At 44.9% G+C, this 19,520-nt stretch overlaps 1 protein-coding gene across 1 annotated transcript; it reads right to left on the bottom strand.

Moving 5' to 3' along the window:
- Positions 1-1,237: 1,237 nt before the first annotated feature.
- Positions 1,238-3,941, bottom strand: TMEM207 (transmembrane protein 207). The gene is made up of 5 exons (XM_088171010.1): positions 3,906-3,941; positions 3,396-3,433; positions 2,932-2,976; positions 2,356-2,495; positions 1,238-1,435 (listed from the first exon to the last, which is right to left on the bottom strand). The coding sequence occupies exons 1-5, from the start codon at positions 3,939-3,941 to the stop codon at positions 1,287-1,289; spliced, it is 408 nt and encodes a 135-aa protein (XP_088027136.1). The 3' UTR covers positions 1,238-1,286.
- Between the last annotated feature and the right edge of the window lie 15,579 nt (positions 3,942-19,520).

Genomic DNA, 19,520 nt, shown 5'->3' with positions numbered 1-19,520 from the left:
TTTTCCCAGTTTCCTTCCTGAGCATGGGAACTGGTGCTAACCTCACTCTACAGGTGGGGAGGTGCTCCATGAGGCAGGCTGTGGGCTTCCAGTCATCTTTTGGGATTCTAATCCCAAGTGGACCCAGCTGCCCAAATTGGGCTCATGGCTCCATGGGAGCACAGAGCATGGGACCAGGGGTGACATTCTGCAGCAGGAGAGGTCTGACTGCACCCCCAGCCCTTGCCACTGAGAGAGCAGAGGCACAGAGGTCAGGCAGGCTGAATTCAGCCTTCAGTGACCTGCCCACGACAAACAAAGGGGAATCTTTGCTTTCATCTGGAATCCAGCTAAGGGGGAAATTCAGCATCTTTCTTCAGTAATTTGAGAACTAGTTAGGCTGATACCTCCAAGGAATGACTTTGGTTGAGCTGATTCTGCTTGGGCACGAGGCAGTCTGGATGGCTTCTTAAAGTATTTTTCCATCCTGTCTGCAGTGATCACCTCTTTCTCCTAATAGATTTCTCTAGCTAAATACAAAGTACATAAGCCCCTAATTCATGTCTGTGGGGAACCTCCATGTGGGTCCTGGGCATTCAAATCCTTCTAGTCTGCAATGCTAGGACAAGAGTAGCTGAGGACAGTCACCATGAAATTAAGAACAGCTCAAATGAGCAAACTCACTTTTTTTTTTTAATGCTCTGTAACCAGCTCCTGCCACTGCTACTCCTTCATAATCCCCGTCTTCTGTTTTCTCTTCCCTGGCCATAAATTTGCTGCCTTTTGCACTAGACAAATCTGATATGTTGTGCTAAATATTTTAAATATGGCAAACGATCCTTCATCACAGAGTGATTGCATTGCAATGTATTAGAACAACATGACTTTGCCAGAGGGTGTTTCTTGGCACAGTGCCGAGTCAAGGAGGCAGCCCAAGCTTGAGAAGTAACTATCAAGTCATGTATCAACATTTGGTCCTAAAATACATGGGGTTGCACCAGCTCAAGCAGCCTTAGAGAGAGAAATCTAGAGGCTGAGCCAGAAACCCCAAATACAGACAGGCCTTTGAGGAAGCTTCTTGAAATCCAGAGATATCAAAATGCCAAGCTGAACTCCTGTGACAGACTCAACACATACTTTTGGCATTTATTCTGTTGAATTTAGTTTGGCCTTCAGGTTCAGATGAAATATTGCTGATTTTCAGTCTCTCGGCCAACCTGGAAAGGGCTGATTTGATCTCACACTCCTTTAGCATGATGGAAGACCTCTGATGAACCAAGTAGGATCACTGAAAGCCAATGTGGTGTCTAGAGCTTGTTTTCCTTCATAACATCCTCATAAGATGGAGGCAATTCAGTTTCCCCAAGGCTGAAGCACGGGGCAGGAGAAGAGGAAATCTCTGCAGCCATGCAGGGGTTCAGGGATCCAGAGAATGGGCACGGAGCTGCTTCAGTAGCTGGGGAAAAAGCAAAGTCACAACTGTACAGCAGACAGGCATGAAGGGCAAGTGTGGGAGTGAGAGGGGTGAGCCCAGGAGGAGCTGCCAAACCACTTGGAAACAAGAAAGGCATGGATGTAATTTTTGAAGGATGGCATCACAAAGTGTTTCACCACAAACTCCAGATACAAGAAGTTGGGACAGAGGAATTTGGGTGGGTTTGGGGTGGGTCCTCCCTGTCTGTGACCACCCAGAAAGCAGGTAATATGTCCTCTGGGAAGGGCTTAGGCTAATGACAGGATTAGCTTTATTTTTCTTGGAGGGATGTTGTCTGGCTCAGCCTGCTGATGCTGCTGGCCATACTCCAGGTCAGTTCTGGATGCTGCACAGTCATTATAGGCCAGTCCTCAAAATCTGTGTGCTTTTGGGGGAATGTTAAGGGTGAACAGCACCCACCAGGGTGAAACATCTCAGAGTGTATTAGCCAGTCGAGCTATTTACTGGGATGGCTTGAGTTAGACCAGTACAGTTTTGCCTGAGTGAGAGAGGAAGGACACATGCTGGAAAGGGCTGCTGACCCCAGAGCCTGTGGCTGCATGTGTTGGCATGCTGAGTGGCCTGGCACTGGGGAGAAAGTCCCACACACCTCCAGTGTTTGCCTGGCCAAGCCCCAGCTAGGCATCTTTGGGACACAGGGACACACAGGGACAGCACCAAGGTATGGCTCAGTGAAAAGTGGATGTGGCTTCACCTCCCAGTCCATGGTCTGGACATGTCCCCAAGATGCCAGAGCTGGGCACCCCACTGTTCACCAGCAATGCAGCCCCTGGCTGCATCCCAGCTCCCACTCAAGCCTGACTGCTTTTTACTGGGTTATGGATGGGACCACAGGAAGGCCAGCAGGGCCAGCAGGACCTTGCAGCAGGGACAGGACTAACCACAAAAAGCATCCGAGCTGCTGAGGGCAAAGACAGCCATGGTGCTTCGGGGGAGGCAGCTCCGCCGCTTCAGCCAGCACTGCAGGCAGCAGCACATCCCGCAGGACAGGAGCACGGCCAGGAAAAACAACACCAGGAACCTAAGGCAGAGGCAGCAGGGGAGGAACAGCACTGTCACCATCTGCAGGCAGAACTGACAGATGGCTGCAAGTCTTCACATTAACGTGTTCATTAACATCATTTGCAAATAGCCCTTAAATGTTGTGGCTTCCCCACCAGCACACTGGACATGATCAAAGTCCCCAGAAACCAATGTCTCACTCCTGAGTGCTCAGCAGTGAGTGCTGGCTGGAAATTCAAACATTTCTTCCTGAAATCATCCATCGTTTTTTCCCAGCTCAGTTGTCAGCGTACAGTGAGGAGGATATGGATAAATGATTTCCATTAGTTTGTAACAGGGACAGCCCAGGAGCAATGCTCTCTAGCTATCAGTCTCTCTTAATGCCTTTCTCTCCATATATCCATCAAAGAATATTATTTGCCAGTCTTTCCCCTTAAAGCAGACCTGAAACTTACCACACATACCAGCTGCTAAAGTTTTCATCGCTCTGCCCAACACACCTAAAAAGGGAAGAATAAAAAGGACTTTCAGCCCAGCATGAGGGGACTGCTGTACCCACCCCGGCACATCTACCAACACAAAGACAAGCATCCTCAGTAAGAAGAAGATTGAGAAGATTTCTCCCATGAAGGGAGCCCATTAAAAATTTCTCTGTGTGGATGGGAGCGATGCAGATGATGCAAGAATAGAGTGCCACTTGTTTGCCTTTCAACACTGACACCCGCCACCAATGTTTTCGCTGAAAACCCTAAGGGTTTCCAGCCTCCATTTCCTCTTTTTAAAAAATACCCAACCTCAAATGGCCTTTTCCTGAAAGTACTCATTCCTCTGCTGTGCTGGTGTGCCAGGCACAGCACAGCACCCCTGAAAGAGTCTGGGGTGGGGGCAGCTGTGGGTGAGAGAATGAAGCCACACTCACCTCTTGCCAAGCTCACAGTCCGACCCAGAGTCTGCTGGCTGAAAACACACATGTAAATCAGAGAAGGCAGGCATGTTTTATTTTTTACAATTTATCTGTATAATTACTGTTCTTAGAGTGGGAAGTTGGAGAGGAAGAGCCGTACAAGTGCAGGTCCTGCAGGGTTGAAACCAGACCCCTCCTTAGGGATCTGCCTCTGTGGGTCTCTGCTTTGAGCCAGCTCAAATCGAAACCAGCAGAGACATCACCAAGAGCTCAATAAATTCAATAGCTTGCAGATGAAAGCTAGGCCAAGGAGAAAGCATTCCTTTTGATGTGAAAGAGGGAAAGACAAGAGCAGGGAAATACCAGCTGGAGTCTGAGACCTGCTTACTGCACTGGGTTTTGCTATTCAGAAATATCTGCTGAAAATGCCCCATAACCAAATTCTTGTTCTATGGCTCATTTTTTAGGAGCTAATTGTGAACACAACAGTAAATTTGAGTTGTTTTGACCAGAAGTCTGCTCTACCCAGCATTTTCCTGTTTTCAGATAGTAGTGGTACATCATTCCCAGAATCAGGTTTCAGGTATTGCAAATATGTGAACCTGAAACTTGTTTTTCAGGTATATTTTCTACTCGCAGCTCAAGTCAGTTTGTTTTTGCAAGCCTTGTTGATCTTAGCCTCAGTTTCATATTATCTGTGCAAAAAGTAACCCGAGCAGTTCATCAGTATAATTGAATCCAATTCAATAGATTTTTTTTTGGCTGACTGGTATTAGGTGTGTTATTACAGTTGCCCAATGATGCTACAAAATATTCAGCTCAGGTATAGAATTGTGATAACACTGGAAAGCAGAATGAACAAGATAGAGGAATTTAGATTTATTTATCAGAAAAAACATATTAGAATGTAATTTGTAAATAATTATTTTGGATTTCCCTCTGCATATATCTCTTATTTTTGACTTTGAGTCAAACTGGAAGGCTCTGTTCTGAATTAGAAATTTGTATCAAATATGCATAACTGAAAGATCTCATTTTAAATCCCTAATTACCAGGTTCTTTTTGTTATGCAAAGCTCAAGCCACTGTAAACAGCAAGAAATCCTCCCCTCCCCAAATCTCTATAATGTGTCTGATCCTGTGCATACACTGCCTTTCAGTCACTAGTTTCACCAGAGGTTTTTGGCTATAGTCTTTCATATGAAGCATTATCTGTGGAATTTCACAAGTGGCTGAAACCCAAATGAGGAATAGAGAGAAAGACAGAAGCTTCAATTCTTCCAGACATGTCCTTTTAAAACTGAGCTAATTTGTCATGTCACACATGCACCCTGGTGCAGAATATTTTAATTCTTTTTGGGTTTTTTGCACTTCAAGTGATTATTAAATAACAGGTCAAAAGCAAATAGCTGATTGCTGTGATTACATGTATCCTGAGTATTATTCATGGCTGAATGACAACCTCTGGACTCTCTTTTATCATCCTTCAAACCAGCTCAGCAGAGCCACCTTAGCGTAGTTTAACTGCAGCAAAGTGCATCTGCTCTGAGGCAGGAATCTGTCAGAGCAGCCAAACACCCACCAGTGCTGCTGCAGCCCCAAGCCCTTCCATGTCAGTAGCCACAGACAGAATAAAGGACAAGGGCAGTAATGTTTTCTCTGCATTAATTGGAATTTTTATGAGCATTAAATTTTCCCCAAATTCATTAGGTCCTCAAAAAAAACCCCATTCCTTCACAAAATAATAACAGAAAAAAAAAAGCTGATAACTAAATTCTATAAAAGTTGGAATCTTCCCCGGCAAAATCCCTAAAATCAGCTTGGTCCCAGTGAAGGGTTTGGTTACCTGGAAGAAGGTTAAACACAGAACTCCAGCTCCTGCTGTGATCCATGAAGTAAAACACAAAGCTCCAGGTCTCCGCATTATCAGTGTGAGAAACATTGGAAGAGCTTTGTTTGCAGCAGTGTTTTACCCTCGGTAATTTGGTGCTTTTAAAACTTCTCTGCACATCGTGCCTGCAGCCAGAGAACACGTTACCCAATGGTTTCCTGTGCCTCAGAAATCACTGCTAGCCAGGGACTGAATTTGGGTTTGCAGGGGCACAAACAGCTACCAGAAGTTAAAGGAACACTGATTTAAGGTCAGCACCTTGCAGTTGTTTCAGTATTTTCATAGCTGTTCACAAATTCCTGCTGCTGAAGCTTAGTTCCATATTAACCCACAGCTGCATTTAACAGGACCTGCTACAAAGAAAGAGTCACTGGTGTCCGTGCAGCGGGGCCACGCTTTCATGGCATGCTGCATGGAATATTGGCATCACAAAAAAAGCAGAAGTAGCTCTAGCCACGTCCTGTGTACTGTGCCTACCATCTCAAACCTGCACCAAGGATGAAGGAAACCCTTCCCGGCCTGAGACAACCACCACTAGCACTGGTACTGCTGTTATGCAGCTGAAAAAACCCCATACATCCCCAATGCTTCTTACAAGGGACCCAAAACTTCACTGCACATTCAATTCCTGTAGAGCCATCCAGGTGATGTGGTTAAACAGGGGTAGAAGATGGTTTGCACCATAGCTCTGATCCCCTCGGAAGGGACAACCCCAGTTGTTCAGCAGTCAGTAATAGGTTGTCACTGAAGTTTACAGCCCGTGGCTGAAATGCACCATTAACTGTGGTTCTTCCAGATTTTAACACAAAGGGTGTTGCCATGAATATGTTTAGTCATCACTCCAGAGTTAAGCATTATGCTGGGATGCCATTACTTCTGTAATGATTGACAAAGCTGAGCTGCTCTTGAGATGTGCCTCTGTGGCTTTGCTTCAGCTGAAAGGTCAAGAAGTCTAACCAGCTGTGATATACATGCACAACACAGGTTTGTTATTTAATGTTCAACTTTTACATAAACCCAGGCCAAGCTCTGGTGTTCTCTAATGTTTACTTTCAGCTCAGCACTAATGAAAGGCAAGCCCCTGAAATGATGCCCGCTGAGAAAGCATCTCTCATGATGGTGTTAAGTGCATGTGCTACACAATATAAATGGTCTGAACATGCTGTCCTGCTTCACACCAATCTTTTTCAGTGTTGCTCAACAATAAATTGCCAGACCAATTTCTTAGCTATTTTCTTAAAGAAAAAGCTCCTGCAGTACAAAAATGTGCACAGCCTTGCTGGGAACTATGTAGCTCTTAAAATTTCAGGCTTCATTGAGGTCATCCATCATTGAACTAATTTCAGTCTTCTTCCTCTCACAATTACTTCCCTCATGCCAGCACCCAGGGTACTTTCAATTTAGAGCCACCAAATGGATTAACTCCAGTGTTTCAGAGGGCAGGTGCCTCAATGAGCTCCTGGTACTGAAAAATAACACGTGGCATCTGTTCTGGATCTATTTCCAGAAGAAAAGGGAAAGGATTGAATTCTATCACTGCTCAGCTCTTGGCCTTGAGGCTAACTTTGATGTTTTCTTCTGGTTGGACCCATACAGGGATTCCAAGGGATGGTGGCAATTTGTGAAGCCTGTCCTGCACTCTCTGCACTAATGCCAAGAGGAGAGAGAGTTGGCTTAAAGGGGGTCCATGAATAACCCTGTCTTTTGCTTCAGGAGGGATGCCAGTGCTGAAAAGTACTGCTGCTTCAGCAGGAAAACTCTCCCTGTCCATGATCAGCTGAGCAGCTTGAATACATGAATGCCAGAAAGAGCCTCAGCACTTGCTCTAAGAGAGTCAGGACTGGACACCAAAAACCCAGAGTTTTGCACTGCAATTCATGGTAGGCTGGGACCCTCCTGCTGAGCTCCCTGCCTGCTGTGGTTTTGCAAAACTGAGACCCATCTTTCTGGACAGCTCTGTGTCTGAGGGCTAGCTCCAGTCTGAGGGATTTCTCCAGGCTTTTGTCATCCCCCTACGAGGAGATATGTGCTCACATACTTGCACACACACATGAAGATAACCCCTGCTCACTCCTCCTCTACTTACTGGATGAAAAGTTTGGTGTCTTTTTCCTCCTCAATTATATTCACCTCATTGGAGGCCTTGGGAGGCTGCTCCCTGATAGATGTTAACTTGTGGCCATTAGATTAACATGCTGTTATTTCCTCATCACCTCATGTAGTTGCTAGGTGACAAATGCATCTCCCAGGCAGCAAGGGAACTACCATACAGCAATTTATGAGTGCCCATCATCGCTTTCCTTAAAATGCCTGGTCCTTTCAGCGGGAAGATGTGCAGTTCTAGGATCACCCAAAGGGTGACTTGTAGAGTTGCCACAGAAACCACCTCCACTGGGGGCTGGCTCTTGCTGGGTTTCATGAAAGGCAGGAAAGGGAATGCACGGTGAGGGGACAGGAGGAATTTGGGAGGAGCTGATTTACCTGGTCAAGTCTGAGAGGGCCAGGGTTGTGTCAGGGGTCTAAATTTCAGGAAATGGGCTCCAGATTGTATTTGTGTCCACTAGAAGAGATGGCCTATGCTTCATTGAGTGTCATACAATTAATTCCAGACATGCTTTTAGACTGAGCCAAAATTTCAGGGAACATCCTGGGGACTTCTGGATTTTGGTAAGGGTGGGAAGCAATTCACTGGCAAACAGAAACCCACATAAAACACCTGGCAGCCTGTAAGCATAGCTAGCAGCTTAAACTTGTTTCAAGCTCTTCCTAGGCTGCCCTCAGAGCATTTGGTGGTTGCTGGGGATTACTTTTGGGAAAGCAATCGCCTTGCTAGGTTCTGACCAGCCTCCCAGAACAGTCCAGAATAAGACTGTAAAGAGTCAGAAAGAGAAGAAGGAGCGTGGCAGCAGGAGAAGTGGGACAGAATGGAGAACACACAGAGACATGGAAGGGAGACAAAGAACATCAGGGCAGTCCCACTCTCTGCATTAAGGTCAACTGACAAGGGTTAAGCCTGTGTTCATTTTTTTATGCTGCAGTGTTTCCACATCATCACCACAATCAATTCTTGCTTCAGTTCAAGGCCACTGGGATCTCTCCCCTCCCTACTTGACTGCATCACCACGACCATCTCAGTCTTTGCTTTTGCAGCTACATCCTTGGCATTGAGGCTTGGTCAGGCTCCCACCATCCCTCCTGGCCTGGCCTGGGACCACTCAGCAGGAAAATTCGGTTTAGCCCAAGGGAAGAGCAGAGCAATGGGGAGGACTGAGCATTTCCTCTCTGCAGCGGGAGAACTAAAGCAGCTTTGGTCTCATCCTCTGTAAATAATGCCACAAGGAGCTGCTCGTTCCCTACACACACACTGAGATGACTAAACCCAGCACTGGGGAGAGCTTTTTAAGCTAATGGCCAGTGCTGGCATGGGAACAAATGAGGGCAAACCAACCATGAATAAACTGAGGTTGGAAACGCAAAGAAGGTTCACCCCATCCAGAGCAGCAAGGTTGAGCAGCAGCTTGTCTGTGGGAGGAGTGTGGGCATGAAACCAAACAGCTCCTGGGACACAAGTCAGTGAGCTCCCACACGAGATGTAACTCCTTCAACAGGACTTGCTGACCCAGGGAGCCTTTTCCCCACCCCATGCAACCACCCCAGTGGATCCTTAGACCCTCAAGCCCCTCCACATGCACAGGAGTCAGCCAAGGTGGCCCTGGGCTGGAGCAAGCGAGGAAGGATGAACATTTTACCCCAAGCCTGGTAGAGCTGGCACAGCCTGTTATCTTTCAGAAGGATTATAACCAGTTGCTGGTCCCTGATGAATGCAGCCCTTTGTGAGCCCGTGCGGGGGATGTGCTGCACAGGGGGAAGGAGAGACTCTGCACATGGATTTAAATGAATGTGCACAAGGATGACATTGTTCTGCTGCATCCTCCCCAGGAACGAGGCTTCAGAGGTCACCCCTCACATCTGAGAAACTGCAGCTACCTCATCATGTTGGATGGTCCAGAGAGCCTTTTTGTTTGCCTTGGTGTGCCAGTGGGGAAAATCCAGCAGGGAATGGGGTCGGTGAAGGCTTCTGCCTGGCAGGAAAATAAAGAAAAAGGAATCTCCTCTAGGTTATGTATAAGAGATTTCTCCATATTCCATGCTGAGAACTACAGAAAGCTGAATTCAATACACAGGTGTTCATAGATTCATGAAAGTCAAAACTTTAAAACTACCCAAAGTCCCAGCATTGAAGTTTTGTGAGAAATTGCTGTGACTTGTCCAAAAACTGCTGTTCCAACCTTATAATGAACACCTGAGATAAATACTGTAATAACTGAAATATTAAGCTTATCTGAAAGGACTGAGGCAGGAGCTTTCTTGCTCTGGAATTCTTGCACTTTGAGAATGTATATTTCCAGCAAATATTTTGTGTGTGCTGATGACTTTGGTGCTGACTCTGCTCTCACCATTAAATACAGAAATCAGAGTGCAGTGATTTACTGAGAGCTGTGTTGTGTGGGGCAGGGTGAAGCTGAAAGAGTTTAGAGAAGTGGCTATTTCCTTTCTTCTTCCAGGTTGAGTTTTGTCTTTAAAACTTAAGTTGGATCGTAAAAAAAAAAGGAAAAAGGTGTCAAAATAACAGGATTTGGGTAAGCCTAGCAGTTGTTTCATTGTATAAGAATTCAGAGTTCAGAATTACATTTTAAGATCTACTGCACCTGAGAAACATGTGATAGTTGGGCTTCTCTGATTTCTGGCTTGAACATTAGAACATGAGATTATTCTGAGCTTTATCACTGATTTCCCAAATACCCAGGAACTTCTGTGTGTTACAGCCCATCTGGAAAAAGAGTTTAAGAGATCTTTCATCTCAATCTCTCTAGATACCACTGTACCTCACACAGACCATATCAGAAATCAGTTCAAAGGGCAGGATAACACTCAAGAGTTAAGAAACAGAAAAGCAGAATTAAGGTTAAAGCTGATAAAATTAAAAGCAGCTTGAAAAAAGAGAAAGATGAAGTATACCAGAAATACGAAGTTATCACCAGTAGAAATTTTTCTCTTTTCATTTTCTAATGTGAAATTGAATCTAATTACAACTACTTGAACTCTGAAGCCTGCTGCTGTTTCTTTGTACTCCAACAGGTCCTCTTACTTTTAATCAGTTAAAATTGTATGTGGATTTAATCATTAAAAATTACAGTTAGGCTTTAGTCCTTTTTCATAATATCTCTTTTTTTGTTGTTGTTACTCGGTTGCCAAGGACTGAGAAATTGCAGTGAAAAAATTAAAAGCCTTTGGTATTTTCATCTCTGCAATTTACTTAGCTGCTGGATGTAAAAAGACAAAAAGAGAATAAATTGCTTGAAAGCAAATAGAGGCTTCATTTTCCCCTGCCTTTGAGTTACTGATATCACATTGGACACCACATGGGAGGTTTTGGCTGAGAAATTAGCATGAGACTATCTGGCACATCCTGAAACACATTTTCGAGGCAATTTTCCAGGCAGAACCGTTTAGCACTGAATACTGAAATACATTGTGATGCTGGTCATTATCAGCTGGCACATGTGCTTCTTCAGCAGGAAACCCCATGGCCCAGGGGCTCACTCTGCAAGAGAGGTCACTTGGGCACGGGGACAGGGACATGGGCACGTCTCCTGTGCCCCCTGCAACACCTGGGCTCCAGGCACCACAGGAGCACCCTGTGCTGTGTCCTTAAGTGCAGGGCTGCTAACATTTCAGCCTAAGACTTCCTCAGATGATTCACATCTCTACTTTTACCACACCTGATTGCTTACCAGCCTCCCATGCACCTTGAATTCCTTCCAGTTGCCCTTTCTGGGTTTATTTTGAATTGCTGGGGGTCTCAGATGCCTGTCCCCTGCCAAGCACCCCCAGCCCACCTGGGGTCCATGCAGGAAGGGCAGTGATTTCTGACCCTCTGTCCTTGCAGGCAGAGCCAGTTCAGAAGAGGCTATAGCCACGCTCCTGTGTGTCCAGAATTAGTGAGGGCTGATACTAGCACTTATGGATTCAAGAAACATGGGATCAGCAGGCTACTCTCCAACCTTCCTCTTGTGACAGATAAAATGCCAAATGCTCTGCCCGGGAACACAGTGAGCTGATGTTTGGGGTGAGATGCTGTGTATATACCCACCTGGTGCTCCCCAAGGATGTTACAGCAACATGTCTGGGGTCAGGATAAGGATGAGATAATGAGGCTCCTCTGGGTTTGCTTCCCCTCCCCATGAGCCTCCAACCCTGTACCATGGCCAGGCTGCTCTCTGGCCACCCAATTCAGAGCTCACCTCCTCTCCAGGCTAGTGCCAGGATGAGAAACAACGTCTGGAAGACCAGATGGAGAGCTTGCATCTTCCTCCCTGCTCTGCAGGAGTTTTCTGCATATATAAACAGAGAGAGATATGGGGGATGCTTCCAGGGCAGACAGGGATTGCAAATAAGACCACGCAATAGGAAGGCTTACTTAGCCCTTTCTCCCCCTCAACAGCTTTACTGTTTTACTTAATCTCCCACTTTTACATCTTCCCCAAGAATATATCTGAAAAACACACTCCTGTTTATAATTTCAACACAAACAGCCAGGCTCTTCACACTCCTTTTAACTCACCCTTTGATTCCCCACCGACTCCTGCTTCTGCTCTCTCAATTTCCCTCTGGTCAACCAAAATTGTCCTAGCAACAAGGATCTTCTCCAGTCTTTCCCCCTCCTTAGAGACCTGCTTAAATACACCAAACCCCCTTATCTTACTCTAAAGCAGATTTTTATAACCTCTCCCACAGGTCTTTGCAGCTCTGGAAGCAAAAGGTGCAAACAGTCAGAGCTGCCCTTGGAACAGGCGAGGTTAATCCTGTAGGACTTGTTCAGCAGCAAGGGGAAATGAATCCCCCCTCCTCACTTGCTCTAATGATAATCTGTCTTGTAGAGCAAACAAACTCAACTGGGCAACTCCTTCCTTGTATATGTGGGGGTCCTTTCTGTACTGCAACAGCACTTAGATGTGCGGGTGCCATGGGCTGTATAAATGTAGGGCTCCTGGTATATATGAGAGTCCAGATGTCAGAGAAGGGACGATTTCCAACTTCTAAGTGGCAATCAGAATTAGATGCAGATCTATTTTTAAAATCTCCCCGTTCTTACAAGGTATTACTCTTTCATCACCTTTCCACTGTGCTACAGATCTCAATGAGCTCTAATTCTATGAGAGAGGAAGAAAACATTTATCTTCATTCCCAGCGTGGTCCATGGACACACGGTTTGTGTGACAGAACAGTCTTCCAGGGTCTCAGTGGAAGCACTGGAGCTGGAACCCAGCAGTGCTGAGGTTCAACTGTGTTGTGTGGAATACAGCAGCTTCTATTCCCAAAAGGTATCCCTGAGGAAATTTTTCTAGAGGAACATCCTTACAGCAATGCCAGTACAAACACTGAAAATCGTAGCTCAGACACTCACCTCATCTCCTGTGCACAGACCTCTTCCTCCTTGATGTTCTCATCCACACTCCCATGCTCTCTTACTCTTGCAACCCCTGATGCCAGGGACAGAGAGAATGGGCCTAATCCCATGAGATGCAGAGTTCCCAGAGCCTGCAGGCAGGGTGGATGGTGCTGGGTCATCCTTGGGGTGAAACCCGGGCAGTATGGTCCTGCCAGGTAGGATGTTGCACCAAGGGCCCAACACTGGTGCACAGTGGGCCCTGAGTGGAGCACGACCATCTGTGAATTTACTATTCCTTCTCAAATGCTAATTAGTTATTTACATAAAACTTTGGAACATTTTAATTAGTTGTGTTAATTTAGAATTCACAGAAGAGAGCTATAAAAGTCTATTATATGGGACGCTTATTCAAATGAAGCTTGAAATGGCACATGGTGATGTACTCACAAATCTCCTGCCAACACAGTGAGAAAAACGAGAGGGTGGCCAGGCTTTGAGTGAGACAGCAGGAGATTGGCATTTCTGATGCACTGGGTAAAGCTGAGAAGCTGGTCCTGGTTAGGGAGATGGTCCTTTCCCACTTGAGGTCTCAGTCTGACAGTTCCAGATTCATATTGTCCCAATGTTGTTGCATTTGATGTGTCCTCCTCCTCCTCAGGGGAGGATTAACAGTTCTCTCTTTTCTATCTTTTCTATCTGTCAACTATTTTTTTTTAACTTGCAGGAAGTCATGATTAGGTTTGAGTTGGTTTGAGATGATTCAAATCAGGCTAAAAATGGCCAACAGTTTATTCAGCCAGAGAAATTAGATAGACAGACATCAATTCATCAGCCATATGTCCAAACCACCCTGTTCCTTTAGGAGATTAGGTGATGCAAACAAATGCACTTCAAATACAGTATTTCCAGGTCTAGAAGCACCCCTTGCTCTGCTTCAGCTCAAACTCTGGGACAAGCACCACAAGGCAGCAAACCTCCCTCCTGCTCTGCACAGGCTGTGACAGCACTCCCAGACAGCATCACTCTGCCATCCCACCTGTGGGTACTGCACTGGCAGTGAAGGCACAGTGTGCTGGTCCTGCCTCAGCTGAGCCTTTATTCTCAAGGCAGGTGGGAAAGGCTTTCCTTCATCAAGTTCATCTTTTTCACAGCACTAAAAGCAATTAAAGCAAAGATGCCTGTAAGTGGCTAGACTGATAACTCTGTAAATCCAGCTATCTCAAGTTGCTACAGAATCTAAATTACCCCATCACCATTAATCCCGAGATAGAGAAATGCCCAAGTAGCTATATAAGATGAGATACTCTGCCCTAAGAGTCATCTGGCAGGGAAAACCATTTTCTGTATAAAATACAGCCCACTTTACCTCTTGAGGTTTAAGACTTGATTCAATAAATCTGGAATTATGCTATGGAAAATCATCTTCCTTGATGGAAGGTAAGTGCCAGCATCACATTCAATTGTGACAGAGCTGCTGTCTGCCTAAAGAGCTTGAGGACAGCATGGAGCAAGGGAAACACAGTGGTCTATCCAAAACATTATAAACAGAATTCATGGGTGGTGACATTAAAAGTGAGAGGAAACAAGAAGCTCTTATGTGGTCCATGAAAAAACACCTGTTTTCTTGGTGCTCGCAAGATATCTAGGAATATTTTTATGTCATTTTCTGAAAAACAACAGAACAGCAGGAGCATTTCACTAAACAGACCCACTCCACTAAAATCAGTGCGTTAGCTGGGCTTCTTGTACTCCTCTGAGGACCCACAGTCTGTGTTTTGCAGACTGTTGGGTACATCATGCTAGAAAGGCCATGTTTGCCAAACAGAAAGAAGTTTTGGGCTGCATAGATTCCATGGATGTCTATAACTCTGTGCAAACACTGGAGAATGTGGCTGTACATAGCAGGGAGAGGTCACAGAGGGCTGCCATGAGCAGCAGCAAGTGTCCTGCTCCTTGGTCTGTGGCTTACTCTCGCAGAATAAGAAGCAGAGATCAGTCCTGCTATCAAAGCTGTTAAGAAGGGGAGTGGAGAACATGCTGTGAAGTTCAGCTTTATGTTGTCTGGGAAAGCAGATGGACCAACCCAAGGATGGACTAGTTCACCTGGAGATGAAATAACCAACCTGGAGGTGTCTGCTTCCATCTCTAACGGCTTCAGGGAAAAGGATCAGGATGCACCTCAAGACTGTGCAATCCCATGAGAGTAATTTGTTGACTTAATGGAGGCCAGGCCAGCCTGAGATTGTTCAGCTCTTATCAAATAAGATACTTTGAGAATCATTGTCATCATCAAGGCAAATTGGAAATATTCTCTGGGCAAGAATTTGCTTGATAACAACACAGAAGGGAGTGAAGCTGGAAGGCACTGTCAGCCAGCTGGCAGGTAGTTCATGGGTGTCAAATCCTTTAATCAAACCTTTTAAAGCTCATCAGAAGATTTTACAGCAAGTGTATAAATGCCCTGTGAAATCCAAGGCTGCTGGAAATTATTTAGGACAAGAGCCAAACACAATTCAGAAAAAAAATTAGACATCGCCTATGGAAATTTGCAGAACAATATTTTTTGGAAAGCTTTTCTGTTATGATACATAAACTAGATTCATACTAACAGAGGTGCAGAAGAAACATAATTGACAATTGCTCTCTTACTTTCCTCTGGCTGTAGTGGGAACCAGAACACCAGAATTGTGCTCAGCAAAGCAATCCTTATTTCCAGTTTTGAGCTCTTCCTGTTTATTCAGAGCTCGCCCATTGACCCATCTTCCTGTCACAAACTGATTAAGTGCACATGTCAGAAGGATTGCCAGCAATCGACAGCAATCACTGGAAAAGAAAAGGGAGCTGGAGGCAATAAAACAAGCAGCTTTCCACTAGTGACTTCACTGTGAAGGAGCTGGAAGTCATGACAGGCCAGTGGCACATGTCAGGGTAGTCCAGAGGAAAGATGGAAATGGTTGGGGAGCTCAGTCAAGACAAAGTGCCTGCAGCCTTGACTCGACCTGAGCATTGATCCTTTTCTCCAGGTTCATAAAGGCAGGCTCCCAGGGTGGGCTTGGGATTGTAGTCACAGCATCACATCATGCATTGCTGTGCATGAGATGCATCCCAAACCTCACCCCTAATGCCTCCACCCCTCAGAAGTCTGTCTCACAGTGCCCAGCATGAAAGCCTGCACGGAGGAGCAGCCTGTAGGAGGCAGGACATGCTGCCTGTCTCTGTGAGAGGATGGAGCAGGCTCTGTCTCATCATCAAGAAATGAATAGGCTTAGTCTCAAAGTCTTCCATCTGCTGGAAAAAAACCTGTGGTTTTAATTAATCCAAGGAGGAAAAGACAGAGGAGGAATGGTGAAACAGAGTTTGGGTGTGGAGGTTGTGTTTTTCTTTTGTTTGCAAGTTCAGTATTTTGTGCATGAGAAGAAATGCCCCAGCATAGTAGAAACAGGTGCTGGGGTGAGTTTGTCCATAGCATCAGGGCTGATCTGTGCTTTGATATCTGCCAGCCTGGCCAGGACTTCCCAGAACTGCAGGCAGGGTGAAAAAAATCACTTTCAGAAAGGGGTAGGTCTTTCCTCATCAGCTGGGAGGGGTGAGTAGATCTACTCTACACCTAATCAGAAAACAGTTTTGCAAAGCTTGTGTATCCAGTTGATGAAGAACTGCACTTGGCAGAGAGAAAATGCACAACACATCCTGTAAACCTTTCCTAAAAGGGCATCACAAATTAATCACTCTGATTAAGTTCTTATATTTTTTTTAGAGCATCATTTATCAGTTTAATTCAATGTTACTTCAGTTGCTAAGGAGCCATGATTGCAAACCTCCACCAAATAGGAATTTTGAACACTAATGTCTGGTCATCTAATTGGAAAATATTACAAAACTCAAGCTGAGGTCTACCCTCTCCAGTCACACTGCACAGTGAGACATGGAAATGTTCTGTATTATATATAATAACACTATTTATTAGTCAAGACTTGTAACTGTGGGAGAGAACAGCAAAATCACAAAAGGCTCAGTAGAAGAGACTTGCAAATTAGTCTCATTACTCTTGAAATTGAACTGCTTTCTATGCTCCTGGCAGAGATACCTCAAGGATACTGAGATTGCCTGTGTATTGCATTTCAGATCATGATCATTCTGCTTTACACAGTAATGTACTAAGTCTCCATCAGGCCAGTGATGGGAATGGGGATGTTTACTTAGTGATGTGTGAAATGATGAATAAATCTTCAGGAATTATTTTGGGGGAGAGGGCAATGAGGGAAGAGCTTTATTACATTCCTGGATCACCACCAACTGCAGAAATCCAGAAATTTTGCACATCTTTCAAATAATGAGCATCAAATGGGGGAAAAAAAATAAAGGAGGTTCAACGCTGGTTCAAATTTCTGCACTACCAAAAACGTTCCTTCATTTCAATTAAATCTTGACCTATTTTTAATCAGAAGAGCCTGCTGTGTCTTTCTGCTTCAGAAGACTGCCATTGCCAGCAGGATGCTGCAGTGTCAGGTCCCAGCTCCCTGGGGAGTGGTGGAGGCTTTCCTCAGGGCCACTGGGGGTGGGGATGCTCTGCTCCATGGAGCCATGGATTCCACGTTGTCCAGAGCCCCTCTCCCCACTGCCATCCCTGCAGGGGACTCACCTGCTGTCACACGGGAGCTCTCAGGTGAAGCAGCAACTGGAACCCTAAGAATGAATCAGCCCTCAGCTCCCAGCCCAGGCCTGGCACAGGCTGGGTCATTGCACTGCACCCACTGTGGGATCACAAAAAGGGACCTGAGCTGGCACTGAGAGGGACAAGGCAGAGAGACAGGTCTGTAATTTTTCTAGATGAATGTTTTCAAAGAAAAAAGATAGAGCAATGTTTTGAATAAGCTCCTGTGACATAAATAATAAATAAGCAATATAAACCATATATACAGACATATACACATACATGCATGCATTATGAAGAGCTCTTCTTTACTCATTAATTCCCTTAGGAGTTAGAAAATCACAGCTAAAAACAATGATTTGTATGCAGAGATAGACTGCACAGAGAGACAGAATTTTCTGTTCTTACCAAGACAATACTTTTTGGAAAAACCCCAACAAATTAATGTGAGCCATACTCAATAATTTTGTCTAAACAAATAGCAGAAGAGATATTTTCAAAAGTAAGGGAATAAAAAAACGGATTGATTTTTATATTTGTAATTTCATAAGCTTTGATTTTATAACACTGTTCTCAAGACCTGAGCAATTCCACCCTTGTATGATACTTCTAAAAAACTAAGTGTTTATTGTACTAGCATGAAACAGGGACAAGTACTCCCCAGAAAATAAAAAGGTAGAACTCCATATATTTGATTTTAACAGTCTTTAGAACAATTTTTCCACTTTTTTGATTTGTTTCCAAAGTCAAAAGGTTGCCAGTTCTCCCAGGGAAAGTCCTGTGTCTGACAAGTGGGCAGGTGAGCCCTGAGCCAGCAGCTCTGCTTGTCCCTGCCACTCCCTGCTCTCACCACCAGCCTTGGTGGGCACAGGCAGTCCCACTTCTGTCCCAGCACTTCCACTTCAGGTTGCATCTTTAAACCACAGGGCACGAATCCTTGAGCAATAATATCCAGCCTGATATTGCATAATCAGCTGAGCATATAAAAATCGGGAAGATTAGAATAATGTCTACCACCAGAATGACTTTGTTGATACTGACCGATTAAAAAAAAAAAAATTAAAAAAATAAATGTGTTCCCTGGACATTATGAGGATGAGATGCTCCCTTAACACTTCATGGGACTTTCAATCAGTATTTCCTGCTTTTTCCTGGCTTTTTGCAGCATCCCCCTGACTTTATTTCTGATCTTGAACACTGTAGGTTTAATCAATCATTGCTACTCCTGCTTCTGGAATCTAAGCGGTTGTATTTACTGAGTGTTATTAGGCCATGGTGATGAAGCAGCTCTGCTCGGATCTTTAATCCACTCCTTGTTATAAAAAAATAGCCATAAGATAGAGCTGCCTTTACCTGGAAGCATTTTATCAGTTGAAGCCCTGGACACTACTTGGAGAGGAAAAGGACTGATCTTCCATGTTTCTCTTGGCTAATCTTAAGGTTAATAGAAAGAGGACAACAGATGCTTTGTGAATTATTGCTTTGCAAATTAAACCTTCTTTCTTTGTTGAAGGCAAGGCTGGAATGTTCCCTATTTTGTTACAGAAACCAGCAGTAGTTGATTTGATCCATAGTACCACCAAATTTTATCTACTGCACGCCTGGAGAGTTGTTTCAGGAGATGACAGATGCTACCAGCCATAATAAAAGCACAAATCCTTTGGATCTGTAACTGCAATGCAAATGACTTGCTTAGCTGCTTCCAGAGGTACAAGCACACCTGGCTACAGTGGGAGAGGAAAATTGGAGAGCTGCTCCCTGGGGACTTGAACAGCTCCCTCTTCTGCAGGCAGGCATGCAGGAGGCCCCCAGGATTCACAAGCTCTGCTACTGGGTGTCCATGCTCTGCTTTAGGCAAGTCTCTAGCAACCCTCTCAGCTTGGTTTTTCACTATATAGAACAAACCCCAGTGAGGGCTTGTGCCAGGGTTTTTAAGAAACTCAGTTCCACAGAGCCACAAAACTTCACGGTGCCAAACAGTCCCATGTTTGGGCTCATCAGGAGTTAACTAATGATAATATCTGTCATAAATGCTTTTGGGAATGACAAAACATCAGCCTCCATTGCAGTTGTGCCTCATTCTTTGTAAATATATGAAAAATGTTTTGAACTAACAATTATTACACTTTAGACTCTCCCCTTC

This window comes from Sturnus vulgaris, chromosome 10, assembly GCF_052056855.1.
Source record: "Sturnus vulgaris isolate bStuVul1 chromosome 10, bStuVul1.hap1, whole genome shotgun sequence".
Lineage (NCBI taxonomy): Eukaryota > Metazoa > Chordata > Aves > Passeriformes > Sturnidae > Sturnus > Sturnus vulgaris.
The sequence above is the reverse complement of the archived record's forward strand: the minus strand, read 5'-3'. Positions and strand labels throughout refer to the sequence as shown.